Source organism: Melozone crissalis, unplaced genomic scaffold (genome assembly GCF_028551555.1).
Source record: "Melozone crissalis strain CALT ecotype California unplaced genomic scaffold, PUWL_Pcris_2 ptg000066l_1, whole genome shotgun sequence".
Lineage (NCBI taxonomy): Eukaryota > Metazoa > Chordata > Aves > Passeriformes > Passerellidae > Melozone > Melozone crissalis.
The window spans coordinates 9156854-9176641 of NW_026535844.1; the positions used below are offsets into that span (position 1 = coordinate 9156854).

General features: G+C 51.4%; 1 protein-coding gene and 1 pseudogene across 1 annotated transcript in view; one reads left to right on the top strand and one right to left on the bottom strand.

The window, feature by feature from the left end:
- The window catches only part of LOC128945481 (zinc finger protein 420-like), an 85003-nt gene extending 72077 nt beyond the window's left edge, over nucleotides 1–12926 (bottom strand). Inside the window, exons 1-4 of the mRNA XM_054289246.1 lie at nucleotides 12861–12926; nucleotides 6209–7026; nucleotides 2576–2682; nucleotides 1728–1820 (exon numbers count right to left, since the gene is read on the bottom strand). Of these exons, the coding sequence (XP_054145221.1) occupies nucleotides 1728–1820; nucleotides 2576–2682; nucleotides 6209–7015 (1007 nt within the window). The 5' untranslated portion in view covers nucleotides 7016–7026; nucleotides 12861–12926. The remainder of the gene's footprint in view (nucleotides 1–1727; nucleotides 1821–2575; nucleotides 2683–6208; nucleotides 7027–12860) is intronic.
- Nucleotides 1–19788, top strand: part of LOC128945469 (zinc finger protein 208-like) — a 304103-nt pseudogene that overhangs the window by 35550 nt on the left and 248765 nt on the right.

A 19788-nucleotide genomic window follows, 5' to 3' on the forward strand; every position in this document is an offset into this window, starting at 1 on the left:
ATTGTAATTCACAATTGCAACAAAAGGGAAAAAATACCCAGCCTTAATGAAGGATCCAGAATATGGTAAGATACTGGGGCCTTATCCTTCGTTCATCTGGTCTCACCATTGAGTCAGGAACAGGAAGCAGGTGACACATGAAGTCTAACTCTCTTCAGGAGACTAATAATTATTTTATTAGAAACCCATTCCTTTTTATACACTGTTCTGACACAGGTGGACCTGATTGATCCTTTAATCAATACACTTCACATGATTGGCTACTTAAGGAAACACACTTTAGTAAATATCTTATGAGAAAACAACTGTTCAAAACACCAGCTGCAACATTGTTTTAATTATTTCTGTTAGCCTTCTCAAAACTCCCCAGAACAATTCCTGGGAAAGTTTATCTGGCTTTCTCTCTCTGACCAGGCTGTCAGTATCCACAACCTGGGGTAGAGGTTTTGCTTGTGTCTCCACAGAGAATGGTCCCAAGTGGATTCCAGCAAAGAATGTGAAGCTGTTTTGAGAATCTTTGAGTGCATGCCCTGACGATTCACCTTGAACACCAACACTAGCGGAGAACCCTTGTGAACAGGACCCCAACAAGACATCAGCACCTGTTTAACCTCTAACAGACTTATGCCCTTGGGAGAATGGTTAAGGTTACCCAGTGGTATCAGGGTTTACAGGGCTAGGAAAACTTCGGGGGGACTGGAAACTTGGTGGATGGATAACAAATTTCGTTAAAATAGCCTTATATGTATTAGGCATTGTATGATGTATTGTTATGCTTATTCTTTGTATTTTACAGTGTGTGAAAAAATTAATAGACAAGTCACCTAAGAGTGTATTTTTGTTTGAACAGATAGGGGGATGTATGGGGAATAAAACAGAGAGTACAGTGGAACATATAAAGGGGCCTGTTATCTGAGGCCTGATCAAGCAGAAACCATGGGAAAGACAGACACAGATAAAAGTTCCCAGGGCAAGAAGTGACCAAGAAAAATATTGTGAGACTTAGTGATAAGATAATGTTAACAGGTGACCTGATGTCCTGAAGAATGCGTAACCAGTGGGAAATTGTTACCAAAAATAGAGCCCTATATAAGCACCATACAAGTCAAACCTTATATAAACCCCTGGTACACTCAATAAAATTGGCTTCTGATCTAAACTCAGATGTCCCCGTCTCTTCATCGTCGATAAGCCCTGTTCTGGATGATCCCCGTTGGGTGTGGGGCAGGTGTTGGAGAGATTTTTTTCTATTCTTCCTGTGCTGCTGTGATTTGGTTGGTAATAAATTCACTCCCTGTGCCCAGGCTGGGTCTGGTGTCCCTGTGCCAGTCCTCAGGGTGGGATCTCTCCCATTCCTTTTCTCAGTGCCGAGGCCTCTCCACAGCCAATCGGAGAATTTGATGAACAAGAGTCAGCCAATCAGAGAGAGCAGGTCTGATGACTCACCACTTGCTGGGCAGACCCACAGCACCCAGTGTTCCCCACCTGGCCCACACCCTCCCTGCCCAGTCACACCACAATCCTCCCTGCCCAGTCACAGGAGGTCTCAGCCAGGTGCAAGGCCATGGGAAGGGGCTGTGGCCGCCACCAGCTCAGGAGCTCTGTGGGCAGAGAAAAGGGGGTGACACCGGGACTGGGGACACTCACAGGGCTTCCCCGAATGGTGCCCCTATTTGTGTTGGCTCAAGTGAGAGCTTCTGGAGAATCTCTTCCCAGACACAGGACACTCATTGGGCCTCTCCCCAGTGTGAATGTGCCTGTGGGTGACGAGGGTGGAGTTGTGCCTGAAGCCCTTCCTGCAGTCGGGGCAGTGGAAGGGCCTCTCCTCTGTGTGAATCTGCTGATGCACTGAAGCACGGACAGACAACTCTTCAACTAATTAAAGTTGAAAAGAAGGGTATTTTATTGCAGTTCTGGACATATGAGGAATCACTTCCAAATGCAGGTGCAAGGAGTTGCAGACTCCTGCTCTCTATTTATACAGGAAAGGTTTTACATATCCAAGCAGTTTCTAAGGAGGTATAGTACATAATCATTACCTGCCCACTTTGTATTATAATCAGCTGAATACCTAATATGGCTGCGCACTTGCACTCCCTTAATTGGGTCAGTGGGATTTTGAAATAAGGGAGTGGGCGTATGGGAAGAAGAAAGCTCTCTTTCTCATGGTAAACTCTTCCCCCATGGCCAGTTGACAGGACTTTTTGATCTGCTGATCACAATCCAAGCCTCTCCTAACTGTTTGATTATTCTTAAGGCAAGATATTTCTATGGACTCAGCTCCTTCACAATTGCTACATCTATCCCTGTCACTCCTAGCTTTACTTTCTAATATATTTGTTACTCTTTCACTAAGGTATGTGATTTTTGCCAGTTAACTTAGCTTCTTAACTAATTTTAAAATCTTAGCTAAAATATGTAATCTTCTACTATCTCACTTATACTCCCAGCTGGCCCCTTGATTCATCCACAGTTTTCAATTATTGTAAATACATTTCCAGCTGACCCTTTGACTCATTATGATGAGATTGCAGCTGCTCAGAAACCACTTCTACACTCAGGACACTCATAGGGCCTCTCCCCAATGTGGATCTTGCAGTGATGGACGAGGTTGGAGCTCCACCCAAAGCCCTTCCCACACTCCCCACATTTGTAGGGCCGTTTCCCCATGTAGATCACCTGCAGCCAGATCACATCTGAACTCCAGAGCTCTGGCTGAAGCCCTTCCCACATTCCAAGCACTTGTGGGGTTTCTGCCAGCCATGAGCTGTCTCCACCACCTCTGAGTTCCAAATGGATCTCCAGCTGCCTTCTGGACACAGGGGGCATCTTTCCTCCTCACAGCTGCCAGGGTTGCGTTTGCAATTCCTCCTTATATGGGATCTCCAGGGCTTATCCTCCCCATTGGATTCCCATGCCATAGAGCTGCTCAAAATGGCCTCTTCCATGAGGTTCTGCAGCAGGAATTTGCTCTCCCTGGTCTCTGACAGCAGCTCAGTGCCTGGGGTAAGAAAAGGAAAGAAAGGGAGAGGAAGGAATGAAGAAGGAAGAAGGACAGAATGAGAAAGGAAAGAAGCTGTGTACAAGGACAGGATGGGATTTGCCTCTGTGCCAGAGGGAAGGGGAAGGAGATCCCTCCCAGCTGGCAGGACAGCATTGGTAGTGGGGTTGTCCTGCAGCCAGGGGAAATGTTGGTCTGAGACATGGAGCAGAGGAGAGGGGGAAAGTGGCAGTGACTTCCTCCTCACCTGCCTCATGTCCCATGCCATGTTCCTTTTCCTCGCAGCCTCCTCCATCTCCATCCAGACAAAGTTTGGGATTGACAAATCCTGGCTTGGGGGAAAAACAACAGGTGAGACCCTTGGTCCTGCTTCCCAAGCTCGAGAAGTAACCCCCCTGTTCACAGTCGGATGGGCCCAGACCCTGCTCATCTCCAGCCTCCCCCACCCCTCCAGGCTGCCGGGATCCCCCAGCTCCAGGACTGACCTTTGCTGCTCTCCTCACTCTGATGCCAATCAGAGCCCCAAAATCAATGTCCCCCCTCAACTGGTACCACTGCCCCAGCCACTACAGCCAGTTTGCCACAGGAACCCTCCACAATTCTCCAAAGAGGCATCTGCATCCCACTTTTGGGGCCCTGCAAGACCCAAACATCCCCTCCCCTGCGAACAAACCCTCCCAGAGATCCCCCGATGGATTTGGGGCGAGCTCCCCCTCCCCGCTCACCTGTGAGATCTGGGGGGTTGATGCTGCCAGGACCAGGGGAGCTTCAGACTCAATGGGCAAGCGGGAAAACTGTGGGGTTCTGCTGTGGCTCCTCCTCTTCCTGTTCCTGCTCTTTCTTTTCCCATCCTCCGCCTCCTCTCTCCCTCCTCTTCCTATTGCTCCTCCTCCCTGCCCACTCCAGATCTTCTTTTCACACCCTTCTCTCTTCCATGGCTGCAGCATTTGGGTGGAGGGAACCCCAGTGGGGATCCATCCCTCCCCAGAGTTCCAGGGAGTCACTTCAGGGATCAAGTGGGGAACACAAAGGGATCCCCATGGAACTGCCCTTTTTCTGTTCCATCCCCACCTTTTCCTCCCATCTCCCATCATTCCCCCAAACTAAAGATCCCTCCCAACTCAATTTGGGGATCCCATCCATCTCCCACTTTGAATCCTCTTTTCGCCTGCACTCCTACCCCTTTCCCATCGTGCCTTCAGTTCCACCTCTCGTCCCTGTGTTTGGTTTTGGGGGATTCAGGCCCCTCCTGCTCAGTCTCAAGGGACCACATCCCCTCTTTCCCTCAATTATGGCAGGTCCTGGATGCTTTTTCCTGGGAGGAATCCCTGAGTTTTGGGACTTGTGGGGTGTAGCTTAGAAGTATGACAGCTCTCTCTGGCTTTCCCCTCCCTGCCGTGGTCTCTCAGCTGCCCCTGACACCCTGGTGGTGCTGGGATTTCCCTCCTGAGGACAAGGACGTTCATCCCCTTGCAGGAGCCCAATGCCTGGCTGGGGCTTCAGGTCAGGGGGTCCTTGAGCAGCTGCCCCAGAACCTCCCCCCGGGTCTCCAAGCAGAGCGAGAGCCACTTGGCCTGGGGTCCCCAAAGGCCTCAGCAAGCCCCAGGTCCCTCCCAGGAACCCTCAACTCCCTCAAACCCAGCATCCCCCACATGCCCTATAAGTTTCCCCCATGGCACTGGCCATGGCCATGTCCCCACATGTCGCTGGCCATGTCCCACCATGTCCTCACCCATGCCTGTCTCCCCACCATGTTTCCATCCCTCTCATTGCTCCCCACATCTCCATCCATGCCCGTGTCCACACATGTCCCCATGAATGGCTATGGCCCCCTCCATGTCCATGTCTCCCTATGTCACTCTCCATGTCTGTGTCCCACCATATCTGTGTTGTTCCATGACCACACCCATGTCTTAGTTCAATGTCTTCTTTTACCTCAAGATTAGATATTTTAAAGGGATGAAGAGAAATTAAAAGAAAACCAAGGCCATAATAATAGGATTTCAGTGTCCATGCTGGCTGAGAATCCACATGCTTAGGTAGAAGGCAAGAACCTTTTCTGGTGGAGTTCCTATCCTACTGTCTCCAAAATCTTGGTCTTTTCCCCAGTTTTGCACCATTTGGCTATGGAAGACCCTCAGGCAAAAGGAAATCAAAATTGTGGAATCCCTGAAGTTGGAAAAGACCTTGTCCTTTGGTTCAGGGCAAATTTGGGAGAGAACTCCCAAAGGGGTTCCTCTAGACAGCAGATTGAATTGGCCCCTCCCCCAATTGGTTCAGGAAAAATAAAATACCTTCTTGAAGAAAAGTGGAAAAAACACTTTATTACACAATAAAACCTAAACAATATTAAACAATTAAACCTCTTGCTGTTCTAAAAGAGAGACAAACTCAGAAAGCCCCTCTATGGGCTGTAGCTTGGCTCACTCAGTCTCTTATCAGTCCCTCTGGTGCTGGAAATGCAATGGCCCAGGCCCGGCCTGGTGGGCCACAGGTGTGAGCTGCCGGTGCTCCCCTGGGTGTTCAGGCCAGAGCAGGTTTAAACAGGTCCAAAGAAAAGGGAAAAAACCCCACAGTCCAGGGAACTTCTTTGCCTCAGCTAGCTAAAACTAACTAAAAGCAAGGGAGAGCTCTGTCTCGCCGTTTGTCCAACCGCAGACAACACAGCACAGGAGCAGGAATGTGGAGGAGTGAGTGCCGAGTCTGAAAACAAACTGCACGCTGCTTCTCTCCTCCTTTCACTCTCAGGACAAGTCCTAAAGGTACAAAACTTATTATTCAGCATAAACAGAACAGACTGGGGATCCAAGCATCATATAGTCCGCCCTGAACATAACTTCAACACCATTCAGTACTCCCTGATGTCAGCAGCAGAGAGGATTGAACACAAAAGATTTTATGGGGTTGAAAGTTGACAAATCTGCTCTCCCCAAGGAATTCCCATTGTTGATCTGTGTCCCAATGGATGTTCCTGCTGCTGCATTTATCTAGCTGCCCACAGGGAACCAGAAAGATGTGAAGCCTCCAAGCCAGGTGTCTTCCCAACACAGATCACCAGGACCATGGATCACCAGGGCTCTGCCCAACAACGGTCACTGGGGATCATCCAATGTGGATCCTCTCATGGGGGATGGAGCTGGAGCAGCACACAAAGCTCTTCCCACACTTGGGGCACTCGCAGGGCTTTCCTCAGTGGTGCCTCCATTGGTGTTCTGTCAAGTGAGAGCTCTGTGAGAATCTCATCCCACACTCCCCACACTTGTAGGGTTTCTCCCCAGTGTGGATGCGCCGATGGATGGTGAGTTTGCAGTTTTGCTTGAAGCCCTTCCCGCAGTCGAGGCAGCGGAAGGGCCTCTCCTCCGTGTGAATCCGCTCATGTTTGAGGAGATCGCAGCTCCTGTGAAACCTCTTCCCACACACAGGACACTCGTAGGGCTTCTCCCCGGTGTCGATGTGCTGGTGTTTTCTCAGGTCAGAGTTCCACCCATAGCTCTTCCCACATTGCAAGCAGCTGTAGGGCCGTTCCCCCGTGTGGATCACCTGGTGCCGAATCAGGGCCGAGCTTCCTCTGAAGCTCTTCCCACATTCCCCACACTCAAAGGGCTTCTCCCCAGTGTGGATCATGTGGTGCTGCACCAGGTAGCCCTTCTGCCTGAAGCTCATCCCACATTCCCCACACTCATAGGGCTTTTCCCCAGTGTGGATCACCTGGTGTTGGATCAGGACAGAGTTGTGGCTGAAACTCCTCCCACACTCCTCACACTCAAAGGGCCTCTCCCCAGTGTGGATCACCTGGTGCTGCCTCAGGGTGGAGCTCCAGCTGAAACACTTCCCACATTCCAAGCATCTGTGTGGCTTCTCCCTGACATGAGGTTTCTTCACCAGCTCTGAGCTCTGGCTGGATTGCAGGATGCATTCCTGGCTCACAGGGGCTCTTTCCTCCCCAGAGCTCCCTGGGCAGGGTTTGCTGCCCCTCTTCATGAGGTACATTTGGGGCTTTTCCTCCTCCTCCATCACACCACGCCCTGGGAATGAAAAATCCTGGTTTAGGGAAAAAGTCAAGAGGAGAGCAGCTTGGACTGGGAAAACCTCCGTGCCCAAGTTCATCTGGGAAAGTCACTGGGCATCTTGTGTCTGAAACAACCTCCAAAACACCATGATTCAGCACAAAAATCCTCTAAACATCAAGGTGCAGATTAAAAAATTCCCAAATGTCAATATTCAGCAAAAACCTCCTCCAAAATACGGATATTCAGCCCTCACAAAAAACAAAAGTACCAACATTTGCCCAATAAAGCTCAGAAACATCAAGATTAAACCCTGGTTAAAATCATGGATTCCCCCTCCCTCGGTCACCTGTGGTATATAGGGGCACAAAGCTCCTGGGGCTGGGGGGGGGGCTGCAGACACAGAGGGGAGTAGAACCATGTGGTGCCGCCTCTTTCTGCTCCTCCTCCTCCTCTTCTTCCTCCTACAACTCCTCCTCCTGTACAATCCCACCTTATTTCCACATACCTTTGGACTCATCCAGAATTCCTTCCACCATCCAGGGTGGCGGAGTGCAACTGAAGGTGCCTCACCCACTTTGGGTGATCGGCTCCCTTGGGGGGCAGCAGCACCAGGGATTGATTGGGTACCCGAGAGTGACCAGGAGACAGACGAGTGACACATCAGGGGAGGCTCTGAAGAGTCAGCAGGGAGAGAGCACTGAAAATCTCATCAGTGAGTGCACTGGGATCTTTGGGGAGTGAACATGGCAGGGCACCCATGCAGGGTAGAGAAGAGAAAGCCGGGAAGGGGTCCTGTGCCAAAGGGACGATGATCCCAAACTATCTCTGAAGGGTTCCTTCTGAGAAGGTTGAGGGAGTGTGCACATTCCCCCAGAGGTAATTAAGGACATGGATACCCAGAGGGGCAATAAGGGAAGTGGAGAAGGGATTTAGACAACAGGGGATGGATGGTGTTGGTGTGCTGGGAAGAGACTGGGTGAAGGGGAGTGTGCAGCAATATGGTTAAGGCAAGGAGCAGCAGGACGATTCTATGTGGTAAGAAAAAGAAAAGAGGAGGAAGAGAAAAATACTGAGGATTGGGATGTTTTTCAACAGGGTCTTAACCTCAATATTTGCCAGTTGATCATTTGTATCCCCGGTTTCCAGGAGAGGAAAACAAGGAGGTCAGGGTTTCAGGGGGTTTCTCTGTGGGCGGCAGCGCCAGCACCGGGCGCAGAGCTGCGGCACCAGGAGCACGGGCTGGGGGTCTGTGGGGAGCTGCGGGGCCGGGCCGGGGCTGTGGGGCAGCCGGGGCTCAGCGCCGGGCGCTGCCTGACCCCACCAGCCCCGGGCAGGGCCGGCAGCGGCCCCCGGCCCCCAGGAGGCTGCGGGACGCCCCAGCCGCTGCCCGGCCCCGTGGAGCTGCCGGCCCTGCCCGCCGGGGGCGCCTTTGGACACTGCGGCAGGACAGGGAGAGGCTCTGGGATACGGGCTGGGGAGGGCACCCTGAGCACAGGGAGGAGGAGCAAGGAACACCTGGGAAAGGCGGATTGTACATGGAAGGATCAGGATTTTCTTTTAAGGATTTTGTTTGGGTCACTGGGGATACGAAAGATTTTGCATAAAGCTCAGCAGCTGTCGAGGATGAGCACCCACAGGCACTGAGGGGGCTGCAGGAGGGGCACAAGAAGGCCCTGCAGCACTTGGGCACAAAGGCACAGCAGGTGAATGCAAGAAGGGAGCAGCAAAAGGCCAAGCTGAAGGCAAAGGCCAGGGCACAGTTCCTACAGCCCCTGAGGGATCAACCCCAGGGCCCAAGGGGGCCCCAGCACCCAGGGCACGGCTCGGCCACAAGCACCTGGCAGAGGCATTGCCCTCCTCGGCAGGGGAGAGCCCACCCAAACAGCCCCTGGCAAGGAACCAGGGCTCCAGCTGCAGGGCACAAGGACACTGCAAGCACAGACAGCAGCACCCTCAGGACCAGCAAGTCCACCCCTTGATGGACATGGATTGGCAGGGCTGTCACAGCTCCCATCACACCAGGGACCCTCCACACTGGAGCCCTTGAGAACATTCAGGGTGGGTCTGCATTGAGAGGAGGCATTTCCTGATGGACACAGGAGCCTCTCAATCCACTCTGAATCTTAGACCTAATGGGCAAAACAGTAAAGGCATAGTTTAATTGTTAAGGGAATAAGTGGGAAAGATGAGCAGGTATGATTTAATCAACCACTATTAGGAGATGTAGGGGATATGTTTGAAATAAATGAATTTCTTTTTCTTCCTACTCTGATTACAATTTACTGGGAAGGAATTGGTGGCTGGATTTTGATATTGTAAAAGGTCATACAGAGGCTTATGTTATTGAACTTTTGTGTCAAATGTCTGGCAAGGCCTACGCTGAAGTGAACCCACAAATGTGGGCAGTCCCAGGGAAAGAGGGGAAATTAGCTATGGAGCCTCATCAAATTACTTTGAAGCAATAAGGAAAAGAGGTTGCTTGTATTGATTTAAAATCAATACCCTATTCCAAGAGAGGGAAGGAAGGGCTTACAGCTTATTATTCACTCCCTGTTAAAGACAGGGTTTTGGAGCCAGGCATCACTCCCTACAGCACTCCAGTCAACAAATTGGAGGAATGGACATAAGGAGGAATCACAGAATTTTCAAATGTGAAAAAGCAGATTAACTGAGGCTCCTGCCCTGGCCCTCCTAGACAGGGAGAAACAATTTGAATTATAGGTGGATTTTAAACAGGGCCATGGCAAAGGAATTCTTGTGTTAAAATGTTTAACCCAGTGGCCAGAGATTGACTTCATTGTCTGCAGAATTGTGCAGACACAGCTCACATGGGAACTGAGAGCTGAAAACGGATGACAACAGGAGGATCTCCTATAGTTCATGTCTGGCATCAAGGTAAAGCTTTGACAACCAAAAGAGCCTCTAAATGGATGAGCGGGGCTCAGATATTACAGTATGAAACTTGTTCAGTGGCACAGGAGGATTTAGAACTGAGGACAGGGCAAGGGTTTAACCCAGCCTCCTGTTTGAACAGTCTGGAGAGGGGCTGGCAAGGAACCCAGGACTGCACTCAAGGGACAGAGCTCCAGACCCAGGCTGGGACAGATTGATGGGACATTGCCTGGCCTGAGGGAGAAAATGTGTTTGTGGATGGCTCTGCAAGGGCAGCAGAAGGGAAAAGAGCTACAAGACAGGCTGTTATTAAGGAAGGGGAATCAGACACAGCGCAGGTCACCGCCCCATGCTCACCTCAACCCGCGGAGCTGTGGGTGCCTGTGAGAGCCTGGCACTGAAATGCCCTGAGCAGGAAAGCTTCAATATATTCTTGTGACACAACCATCAGCTACCCCAGACACTGTCCCCGGCAGAGCTGGAGACACCTGGTCTGGAAAAGGCTGAGAAGGCAATCCAGGACTGTGGATCTAATTTACATCAGAGGGGAAAAATGCAGGTCCAATGAGAAACCAAATACTAAAAACTACACAACTTGGAAGCAATGAACATTAAACCAGTGGATTTCTGTGGGTTTTGGATGGTATAAAGTTTAGGAAAAATCCAGTAAAACTCATGTGTCATTGAACAATTTTCTCTGCACACCCGGGCTATGTGTGGGTGAAATGATTTCTGTTGCACATCCTGGCCAGAATGAAGTAATGCCTTGACTTTTTAACACTGGAAATGTTGGAGAGCTCTGGCTCTTCCCACCATTTTGGTGATAAGATTACAACATTAGAATGGTTTTTTTCTTAATAATCCTTCTTTGGTCAGTAGGGTTTGGGTCAGGGGTGTCAGAATCATTTTCTATTCTGAGGAGAAGTAGAGGCTTTTTGGGTATGTGTGTGCGTGTCTCTTAGTGATGGCAAAATTTTGGTCTGGGTTTCTCCATGCTCACCTTTAGGATGCATTTGGAAAAACTAGAAGAGTTTGAAATGCAATGCTTTAACTCATAAACAGTTAACAGAATAGTGTTTAAAAAAAGGAAAAACAACAGGCATCAAAAAAAGGCAAAAGAAGGTCGGTGGGAAAGGAAGAGGGGAGTCACCAGGTTACTGCCCTGGAAGAGAAGCTTTGGTTCTAATCAGCCTGAGAGGAGCTTTAGAAATGGAAACGAACACTCCTGGGGCAAAGTGTGGACAATGTACCTGGGTCTCTTGCCTGGGGCAGGAATTGGGCTGATTCCCTCTGCTCCTCACCCCAAGCTCCGCCTGCTTGCACTGATGGAATTTGAACAGCTCAAGGCAGAGCCCAGGGGGAGGATATCTGACCCTGCAACAGAAACAAGTGAAGCTGCAAAGGGAAACAGCAAATGGAAAATGTTGAGAAAACTTCACTTTAAAAAGTGGGGGGGAATCATCCCTCTGCCCACTCCAACACGTGCTGTCACTGTCTGTGTTATATAGGGTGGATTGCAGCATGGGGGGTGTTGCTACCACAAGTTCAGGAAAGAAATTGGGAACCCAGGTTTTTGATGTTTAAATTACAGAAAATTGGCCAATTGATGCAGCCCTGGCTCCTGAGGAAGTGCAAACAATGGGAAAAACATAAACACCCACCAGAACAAATCCTACAACACCATGGACCAGCCCCTGGGAACCCGAACCAATTCATATCAGGAGCCACAGTACCCATTTCTCATTTCCATGGCATCATTAGATTTCAAAATAATAACCAACCAGACAGATCCAGCTCCTGACCTTCCTGCTGACCAATCCACTGAAATGAGGAACACAACACTAAACCATAGGATGGGATCAGATCATCTTTAGCAGAAAAAGGAGTTTCTGGAAAATTCAATGACTCAAACTGCTGTTGGCAAATAGATCACAAAGGAAAAGTGCTGAAACAGAAAACAAAGGAAACAAAAAAGCAGCTCATGTTCCAGCCCAAACGTGGAAAGGTTGGCAATGGGACACAGTTTTGTGGCTCCCTGGCAGACCATGGGTTAAACAAATGCTGTTTCTCCTCTCATGTGCTATAGCAACTCTCATCTTTTTACCATGCTCCACACCTTGAGAGTGCAGCTCATTCAGCAGCTGAGCGAGGGGATGCAGGTGGCAGCCAGGCCTCCTGATCCAGAAACGGCTACAGAAAAACAGGGAATGAGAGCACTGAGAATAATCCCAAAACCTAAGAAGACTTAGTAAGGGAAAAAAAAAAATTCACTGAGTGAATCTGTCTGGAGATTGGGTCATGGACTTTTAGACAAGGAAGGGAGAAACCATCAGTTTCAAAAAATTTTACTAATTAACATGGACTGCTCAGACTAAGTTCTGTTAGATTCCTGAACTTCCAGAAGAACAAAGACTTAACAGAGCAGTGAATATCGGCTGTTCTGCATAAGTGGGGGTGCACATTAACGAGGACATGCAGCTGGCGGATCGGGAGGTCTGAACCTTCCAAGTACCTCAGCCAGTGGGCAAAGGGAGAGGGAGATGAGGCCGGGAAAATGCGGACAAAAAGGAGGCTGCGAACTACAACAACGGCAGAGACCGCACAGCAAATGCCCCACGGCCTCTCCCTCTGCTCAGCAATAAAGTGACTTTTACAGGACTCCTCTGTCTCCTCTGCGCACAGAAATCTCCGGCCACGGGAATTTCCCCGCACAGCCCCGGGCACGGGGCAGCCCCCTCTGTCCCAGTCACAGGAACCGGGCCGAGCCAGCGCTGCTCCGCCAGCGGCTCCTGCCGAGGCAGCGGCCGCAAGGAGACCGCGGGCAGCCGCTCCCGCAGCGCCCTCACGCCAGCGGCAACACGGGCCGGACACGACACAACGAACTCGGCTGAGCCCCCTGCCGCCCCCGAGGCCCGCAGCCAGCCCCGAGCCCCCGCACAACCCAGCACGGCTCCCACCTGCGCTGCGGCCGCCTCCGAGTTCCGCCGCCGCCTCACCGCGCTCCGGCCGCTGCCACCGCTCACAGGCCCGCACACACGCTCCGACAATGGCGCCGCTGCCCAGCCACGGCCGCCCTCAGCCCGCCACCGGGGCCCGGCTCCGCCCCGCTCCCACCAATCAGCGCGCCACAACCACGACTGACGGCACCATCGCCCAATCCCAGCCAGGGCCGGGCTCTGCACACGGCACAGCCCCTCCCCTCGCTCTCCGGGCCCCCTGGGCTGCGTGAGGGCAGAGCCGGAGCTGAGGAGCAGCCCTGGAACGGGCACGGGCCCGGGCCCGAGGGGGATTGAGCTGAAAACACAAACAAACTTCTCCGCAGCTCCCCCCACGGCTTTCCCGGCGCTGCGGCTTCGGTGGCTCCGACTCAGCGGGAAGCCCTGGAGCCTCACTTCTCGTACCCCTAATTAGGAGCATCAGTGCATCGCTTTGATTTCCCTCAAAAAGGAAAAACGGCTCAAAACCTGTGTGGATGAGTGGGGGAGGGGAGAGATTTCTGACAGAGAACTCGAAAAACTCAGAGCAGGATAATGAGAAGTAAGTGGAGACCCTTAAATCCAGCTTTCCCCCACGCCTCCCTCCTTCCAGCTGCGCCTCCTGCCCCGGCAGTGCCGCAGACAGGGAATGGGGCCGGGCTCAGTTCATGCCCCGGGGCTTCTCCCTCTGCTCAGGGACAGGAGTCGTTCCCCTGCTGCACCCTGGGCTCTCTCCCACCGGAGACTTCTCCAGGAACTTCTCCAAGCTGAGTCCATCCCACGGGGCACAGCCCCCTCCAAGTGCTGCAGCGTGGGTCACTGTGCCCCGGGGTCAGTCCTGCCAGGACAGGCTGCTCCAGCGGGGCCCTCTGGCCGCGGGGTCACAGCCTCCTCTCAGGCATCCCTGTGTTGAAGCGTGGCTGCTCTGGGGGCTGCAGGGGGATCTCTGCATCCCCATGGATCTGCAGGGAGATCTCTGGATCCCCACTGATCTGTAGGGGGATCTCTGCACCCCCACGGATATCTGCATCTGACACTGCCATCTTTAGAGGCGCCACAAATAGGCTGAGCTCTGCCTGAAGCTCTTTTCACATTCCCCACAGCCTTCCCAGCACAGGGAGGGTTTTACCTCCTCACAGCTCCACAGACTGACAAGGAGAGGAAGAGACAGGGAGAAAGGAAAAGAAAAAGGCAGAAGGAGAGGAAGGAACAAGGGAAGGAGATGGGAAAGGAACATGGATGGATGTGTGACAGAATGAGGAGAAGAAGGAGGGCGGACAAGGAGAAGATGGGATTTGCCTCCATGCCAGAGGGAAGGGGAAGGAGATCCCCCCCGTCCATCCCTGGCAGGATGGCGTTGGCAGTGAGGCTGTCCTGCAGCAATGCTGGGCTTGGAGATGGAGCAGCAGAGAGGGGAAAGGGGCAGTGATTCCTCCTGCCCTACCTGGCTGTCCCAGTCTGGAGCATCCTGGCGCTGCCGAGGCCCTTGGAGTGTCCGGCACTGCGGAGCCCGAAGCTCACGGCTGCTTTATGAAGCTGACAAAGTCGGCAGGATGGATCTGGGTATGATCTCAGCAAACTGGGTTTATTGGTACAGGAACAGGGGACAGAGCTGAACAGGGCCCAGGCACAAAGACAGGGTGCAAGCTGAGGGCACAGGGGGTTTTTATATGGGGTAGTGAGGGTGGAGCTGAGGGTCAGGGTCCAATGGATATGGGGGGAAAATGGTGCAAAGGAGGGGTTAAGGGTCGGGTCAGCTAATAGGGAAACAGGGCCAGAGGAATGCAGTAAATTAGGGCCAATGGAGGGACAGAGAGAGGAGAATTTTCTAGGGACTAACCAGGGATGGGTAACAGGGGTTGAACTAGGGTAATTAGGCCAATGGGCCAATGGGGTAACATAACTTTACATAAATGAGCATGTGCCTGCAAAGATCTGTGGGAGAAGCAAGCTTCTCACCATAACCTTGAAATCTATTCCTCTTATTGGGGACCAGTCCTCCACGGGTGGCTGATTAAACTCTAATGGTAGGCCCATGGGCCTCCACACCAATGCATTTTCCTTTTCTTTGCAGTCTTTTTCTTCTCCATCAAGACAAACTTTATGATTGACAGATCCTGCCTTGGGAGAACAACAAGGGGTGAGGACCTTGGGTGTTGTGAGAAAGGAGCCTCACGCTTTAGAATTTTTAGAATTTTAATAAGGGGTAACTAGAGACACATGAATAACAGCACTGGTGCTTGGCGATGGCCTGAGGCACACCTGTTAACCACAGCAACTCTTCTTATCTCCTTTTCCCCCTGCATTGGTCAAATACATATTCATAATGATTATAGTAATTCAAACATTTCTTTTAACTTGTTTACGTGTTCCAGGAATTCTTTAGGTTGGTTTTACCCCCAACTCGCCTTTTTAGAGTAGGTGCAGGAATCGTGGATTGTTGTTTTGAGGGTTGTGTGTCACTCCCTCATAAGGGCCCCCTGTTCTGTGGTTTCAGCAGGTGACAGTTATTGACAGTGGAAGGGTCAGTGGCAGGGCTCCTCATCACATCCCTTCCTTAAATGTTATCTGACCATGCAGACGCTTTTTGCTATTTCCACAAGTCCTTTAAATGAACATTAGCTATTTCACAACTATCTCTGAGTTATTATTGTCAGTTAGTTAGAAAAATAAAAGCATTAGTTATTATTTCACAACTACAGCTACTTCTGCAAAAGTTAACATTCTAATGCACAACATCTGGCATCCACTTTAATATTTTGCAAAAGCCAAAACTATAATGTATGTTTTTCACGCTGTTCGCAAACTAAAATATCATCCATAAATGATGTTCTGAGGATATGAGCTACACAGGGGCCAGGGCATTGGCCACAAAAAGCTGACATGTTATACTATAGCAAAAGCAGTTAAAAGTGATTACAAACTGTACTGCATCAAAATTGTTGTAATTAAGAATACTTTGCAGAAGTCAATACATAATAGCAAAAGCAACACTACCTAGTTATTTATAACAAACCCAGGGCAAGTTTTCCCCTTGCATGGTGCACTTGGGTCTTCCCCGGGCCCCTTCTGCCCTCGTGCAGAGCCGGTGGCATTTTCCAGCACACCCAGTTTGTAACCAAGAGCCGGGTGCAGCCGAGAAGGCTCCAAGCGCCTCCTTCCAGGCTGACTCTGCAGTGCCGAGGCTGCTCTGGGCTCTGCCAGGGCTCTGCTGGGGCTCAGCTCTGGGCCAGGCTGGGCCTGCTCTCCCCTCACATTGCTCCGGGCAGCTGAGGTACAGCGGGAGAAGGAAGGGACATGGCAAGGCAGTTGAGGGTTAAGAGAGTTTTTATTCAAAAAACTGCCAGAACAAACAGGCTGTCATAAGAACCATAACAAACAGGCAATCCTAACTACCCTAACCAACTAGCAGTGCTAACTACCATAACCAACTAACAGTGCTAACTACCATAACTACCTAGTTGACCCAACTACTGTAACAAGAAGCTGCCCTCAAGTGCTTCATCTCCTCCGCTGCTCCCTCAGTTGCTTTGCTGCAGTGATCAGAGGTGTCAGGCTGGAGAGAGGCTTGGCTGATGATAAAAATGGGTGCTGCCAAAAGGATAAAGAGGAAAGAAATGAACTGTTACTTTCCAGAGTCAAGTTCCTCACAGGCTCTGTTGCAACAGGACAAAGGGAAATGGTTTGAAACTCAGGAGAGGGAAGCCGGCTCAGATTAGATCTAAGGAAGAATTTTTTAACCAGCAGAGTGGGGAAACAGTGACAGAAGGTGCCCAGAGATGTGGGAGGTGCCTCCTCCCTGGAAACATCCAAGCTCAGGTCAGGCAGGGCTCTGGGCCCCCTGAGCTGCTTGAAGATGTCCCTGCTCGCTGTGGGGCACCAGGCCCAGATGAGCTCCAAAGAAGCCTGCCAAGCCACAGCAGGCGAGGATTCTGCTTGCTCTGTGTGTGGAACGCAGCCAGACTGGAGACTGTCGGAGGGGGCCCCACAAGAAAACCCTTCCCTGGCGCTGCTGCTTCTCCTGCAGCCCTTGGCCCTCACCTGCAGCAGCTCCTGGGCAGCCCAGCGCCGCTCCTCGTCCGTCTCCAGGCTGCACTCGAGGAAGTCCCGCAGCAGAGCCGACAGGCGCCGGGGCTCCTGCAGCTGCGGGGTCCCGTTCTGCCGGATCAGAGCGCGAGCCTGCAGGGAAAGCAAACTCAGCGCTCTGCCAGCTCCCTTCACACCCACACGGGCTCACATCCACCCCAGGGCCTCAGCCCCAGCTCCAGGGGCACTTTCCTCCCTGCCACAGATGCTGCTCACAGCTCATTTTGCTATGCCAGCCAAAAACCCCAAACCCTGGGGCTGCCACAGCCATCACAACATCCAAATGATCTCGCCTTGAGAGCCAGTTTCACTGGCTGACTTTGTTCGTTGGAACCTCCATCAGAAATATTGTGTTATTTCAGAGGATTCTTACATCAAGTGCATCTCTGCAGTGCCACTGACACTCAAGTAGATGCATTCCTGATGCCTTGTCCCAAAAACTGCCAGGCAAGACACAGGAGGTTTGTGTTGCTGAAAGCTCAGGATTGGTGCCAAAGAGAAAGTAGCTTGGACTAGGAAAGAAATATGTTAGACTCTAAAGGGGATGTTAAGCAATCATCTTCAGGTTTTAGACAAGTTTCCCAGTGAGAAGAATCAGGGGGGTGATCATCTTGCAAAACCTCTTTTAGAAACTCCTTCAGAAAACTTGTTGGGATTTGTGGGTGGGATTTGGGGATGGTTTGGGGTTTTCTTTCAACATTAGAGCTACTTCATTCGTTCACATTTTCAGGTCATCCTCACAGCCAGAAGAGCTGCAACAACATAAATCCCAAAGCAGATTTTTGCTGGAGACTGCAGAATAATCATCTGTGTTGAGGATGGAGTCCTCTGGGAATTCCCTTCCCCATGTGTAGAAAACTCCAGCTGCTGTTCCCAGTGCAGGGTCCCCCTGTGCTCACAGGCCTCTGCAGCCACTGCAGAATTTGCCTCTTACCATGGCCGCCGTTTCCCTGAAGTAAGGAGGTTCTCCTTCCACCATCTCGATGGTCACAATGCCAAAGGCCCAGATGTCCACCTTGGGGCCATAAGGAGATCTGGTCACAACTTCTGGGGCCATCCAGTGAGCAGTGCCCACCATGGAGCTGCACTGGTCCTGCTTAGGGCTGAGCTGAGCGCAGAGGCCAAAATCAGCTGAGAACAGAAACAAACCCTGTCAAAGGCAACTGGAATGAGGAAACCAAGCACAAAGAAGGGCCATAGGCAGAGCAAAGGCACTGCTGGCACCCTGCTCCTCTCCTGAGCTCTCTGCAGGGGCAGCTGTTCTCAGCTGGCAGCAGGGGCCGGGCAGTGCCCCCAGCAGCCCTTGTGGGGCTCTGGCCCTCCCTGGGAAGCAGCCCCACACCCGCAGCCCGGGAGCGCCGTGCCTGGCCAGGAACACCCACCCAGCCTGACAGAGCCGTCCGTGCCCAGGAGGATGTTGGAGCTCTTCAGATCCCTGTGGATCACCCGGTTGGAATGGAGGAAATCCAGGCCCTGCAGACACTGAGAGAGAACAAGAAACATGAGGGCAAAAACCAATGGCCGGAATATATCACACAAGAAAGGACAGTTCAGAATTGTGCCAGCAGCATCTTTGCTGTTACAGGCCAGGAGTGCAGTGCACACAAACTCCAGGCAAACGGTTCAAGGCAAAGCTGAGAACAGCAAATCAAATCCAAACCAGACAGAGAGTACCACAACAGCAGGAGAGAGAACAAGAACAGAGTAGAAGTGCAGTGATGCTGGCAGGCCGTTCACTTCAGAGGCTCTTTCTTCTCCAGCTCATAAAAAAACCACAGAAACAAAGCTCTGAGCATGGAGCCACTCCTGTTCTCACGCCCTGTTTGGAAGGACCATCGTGTCCCAGCCATGGAGTGACAAGCAGGATCCCTCACCTCCCGACTGACAGCTGCCATCTCTCCTTGAGCCATGCGTATCTGTCTGACAACGTCCTGCAAAGTTCCTCCATCCATGTATTCCATCACCAGCCAGAGATCTCCATCAACAAGGAAGCTGGAAGAGGAAAGCAATGGCATGGAGATGAAAGTGCAGAGCTCAATTCCCCCATGGAAAAGCCTGGAGTGGAGTTTTGTTTCCAGGTCAATTATCAATGAGGACAGAATCAGATGGAGAGACATTGCTGCCAGGCTGCACAGCCCTTGGAATCTGCACAGTCTAAAGGAGAAGGAGACACCTGTGAGAAAGGAGAGGCCTTAGATGGCAAGCAGGTGAAAAATGCAGTTTAGCAACAGCCCAGATCAATGTGGAACCACAACCCTTGGCCCCAGCTGGTTCAGCTCCTGAACTCATCAGTTCCACCATTCCCTCCAGAAGAAGGCAACACAATTCCCAGGGTAATCCAGGGGAGGAGGCTGTGCAGCACTTGGGACAAAAGCAGTCAGAAAACCTTTCAGAAAGTCCCTTCAGAAACAGGCAAGGCCAGTGAAAAATGGGCAAATGAGGCATTTCTGGAAAGAAGAACCTGATCTTCCTGGCATCTGTAGCAATGGAAAAGGGCTGGGAAGAAGAAGCCAAGGGAAATAATTTCTGCTGTGGTTCATCAGACTTGCTGGGAGACACAGCAAATGGGGAGGAACTTGAAGGAAAAACCAAAGCAAAGCAACAAAAGCACATGGAGGGAGTGAACTGCCAGGCTTTTGTTTTGGGAAGATGTGGCTGAGTCAGGCATTTTCAAAACAGGCTACAGACTCCAGATGCCAGGAAATGTTAACGCAGGACCCGGACACCGGATAAGAGCTGAAGCACTCACCTCTCCAGAAATTTGACAATGTTGGGGTTCTTCTTGCCCTTCAGGAGCAGGATCTCATTCACAGCTCGTTCCCTA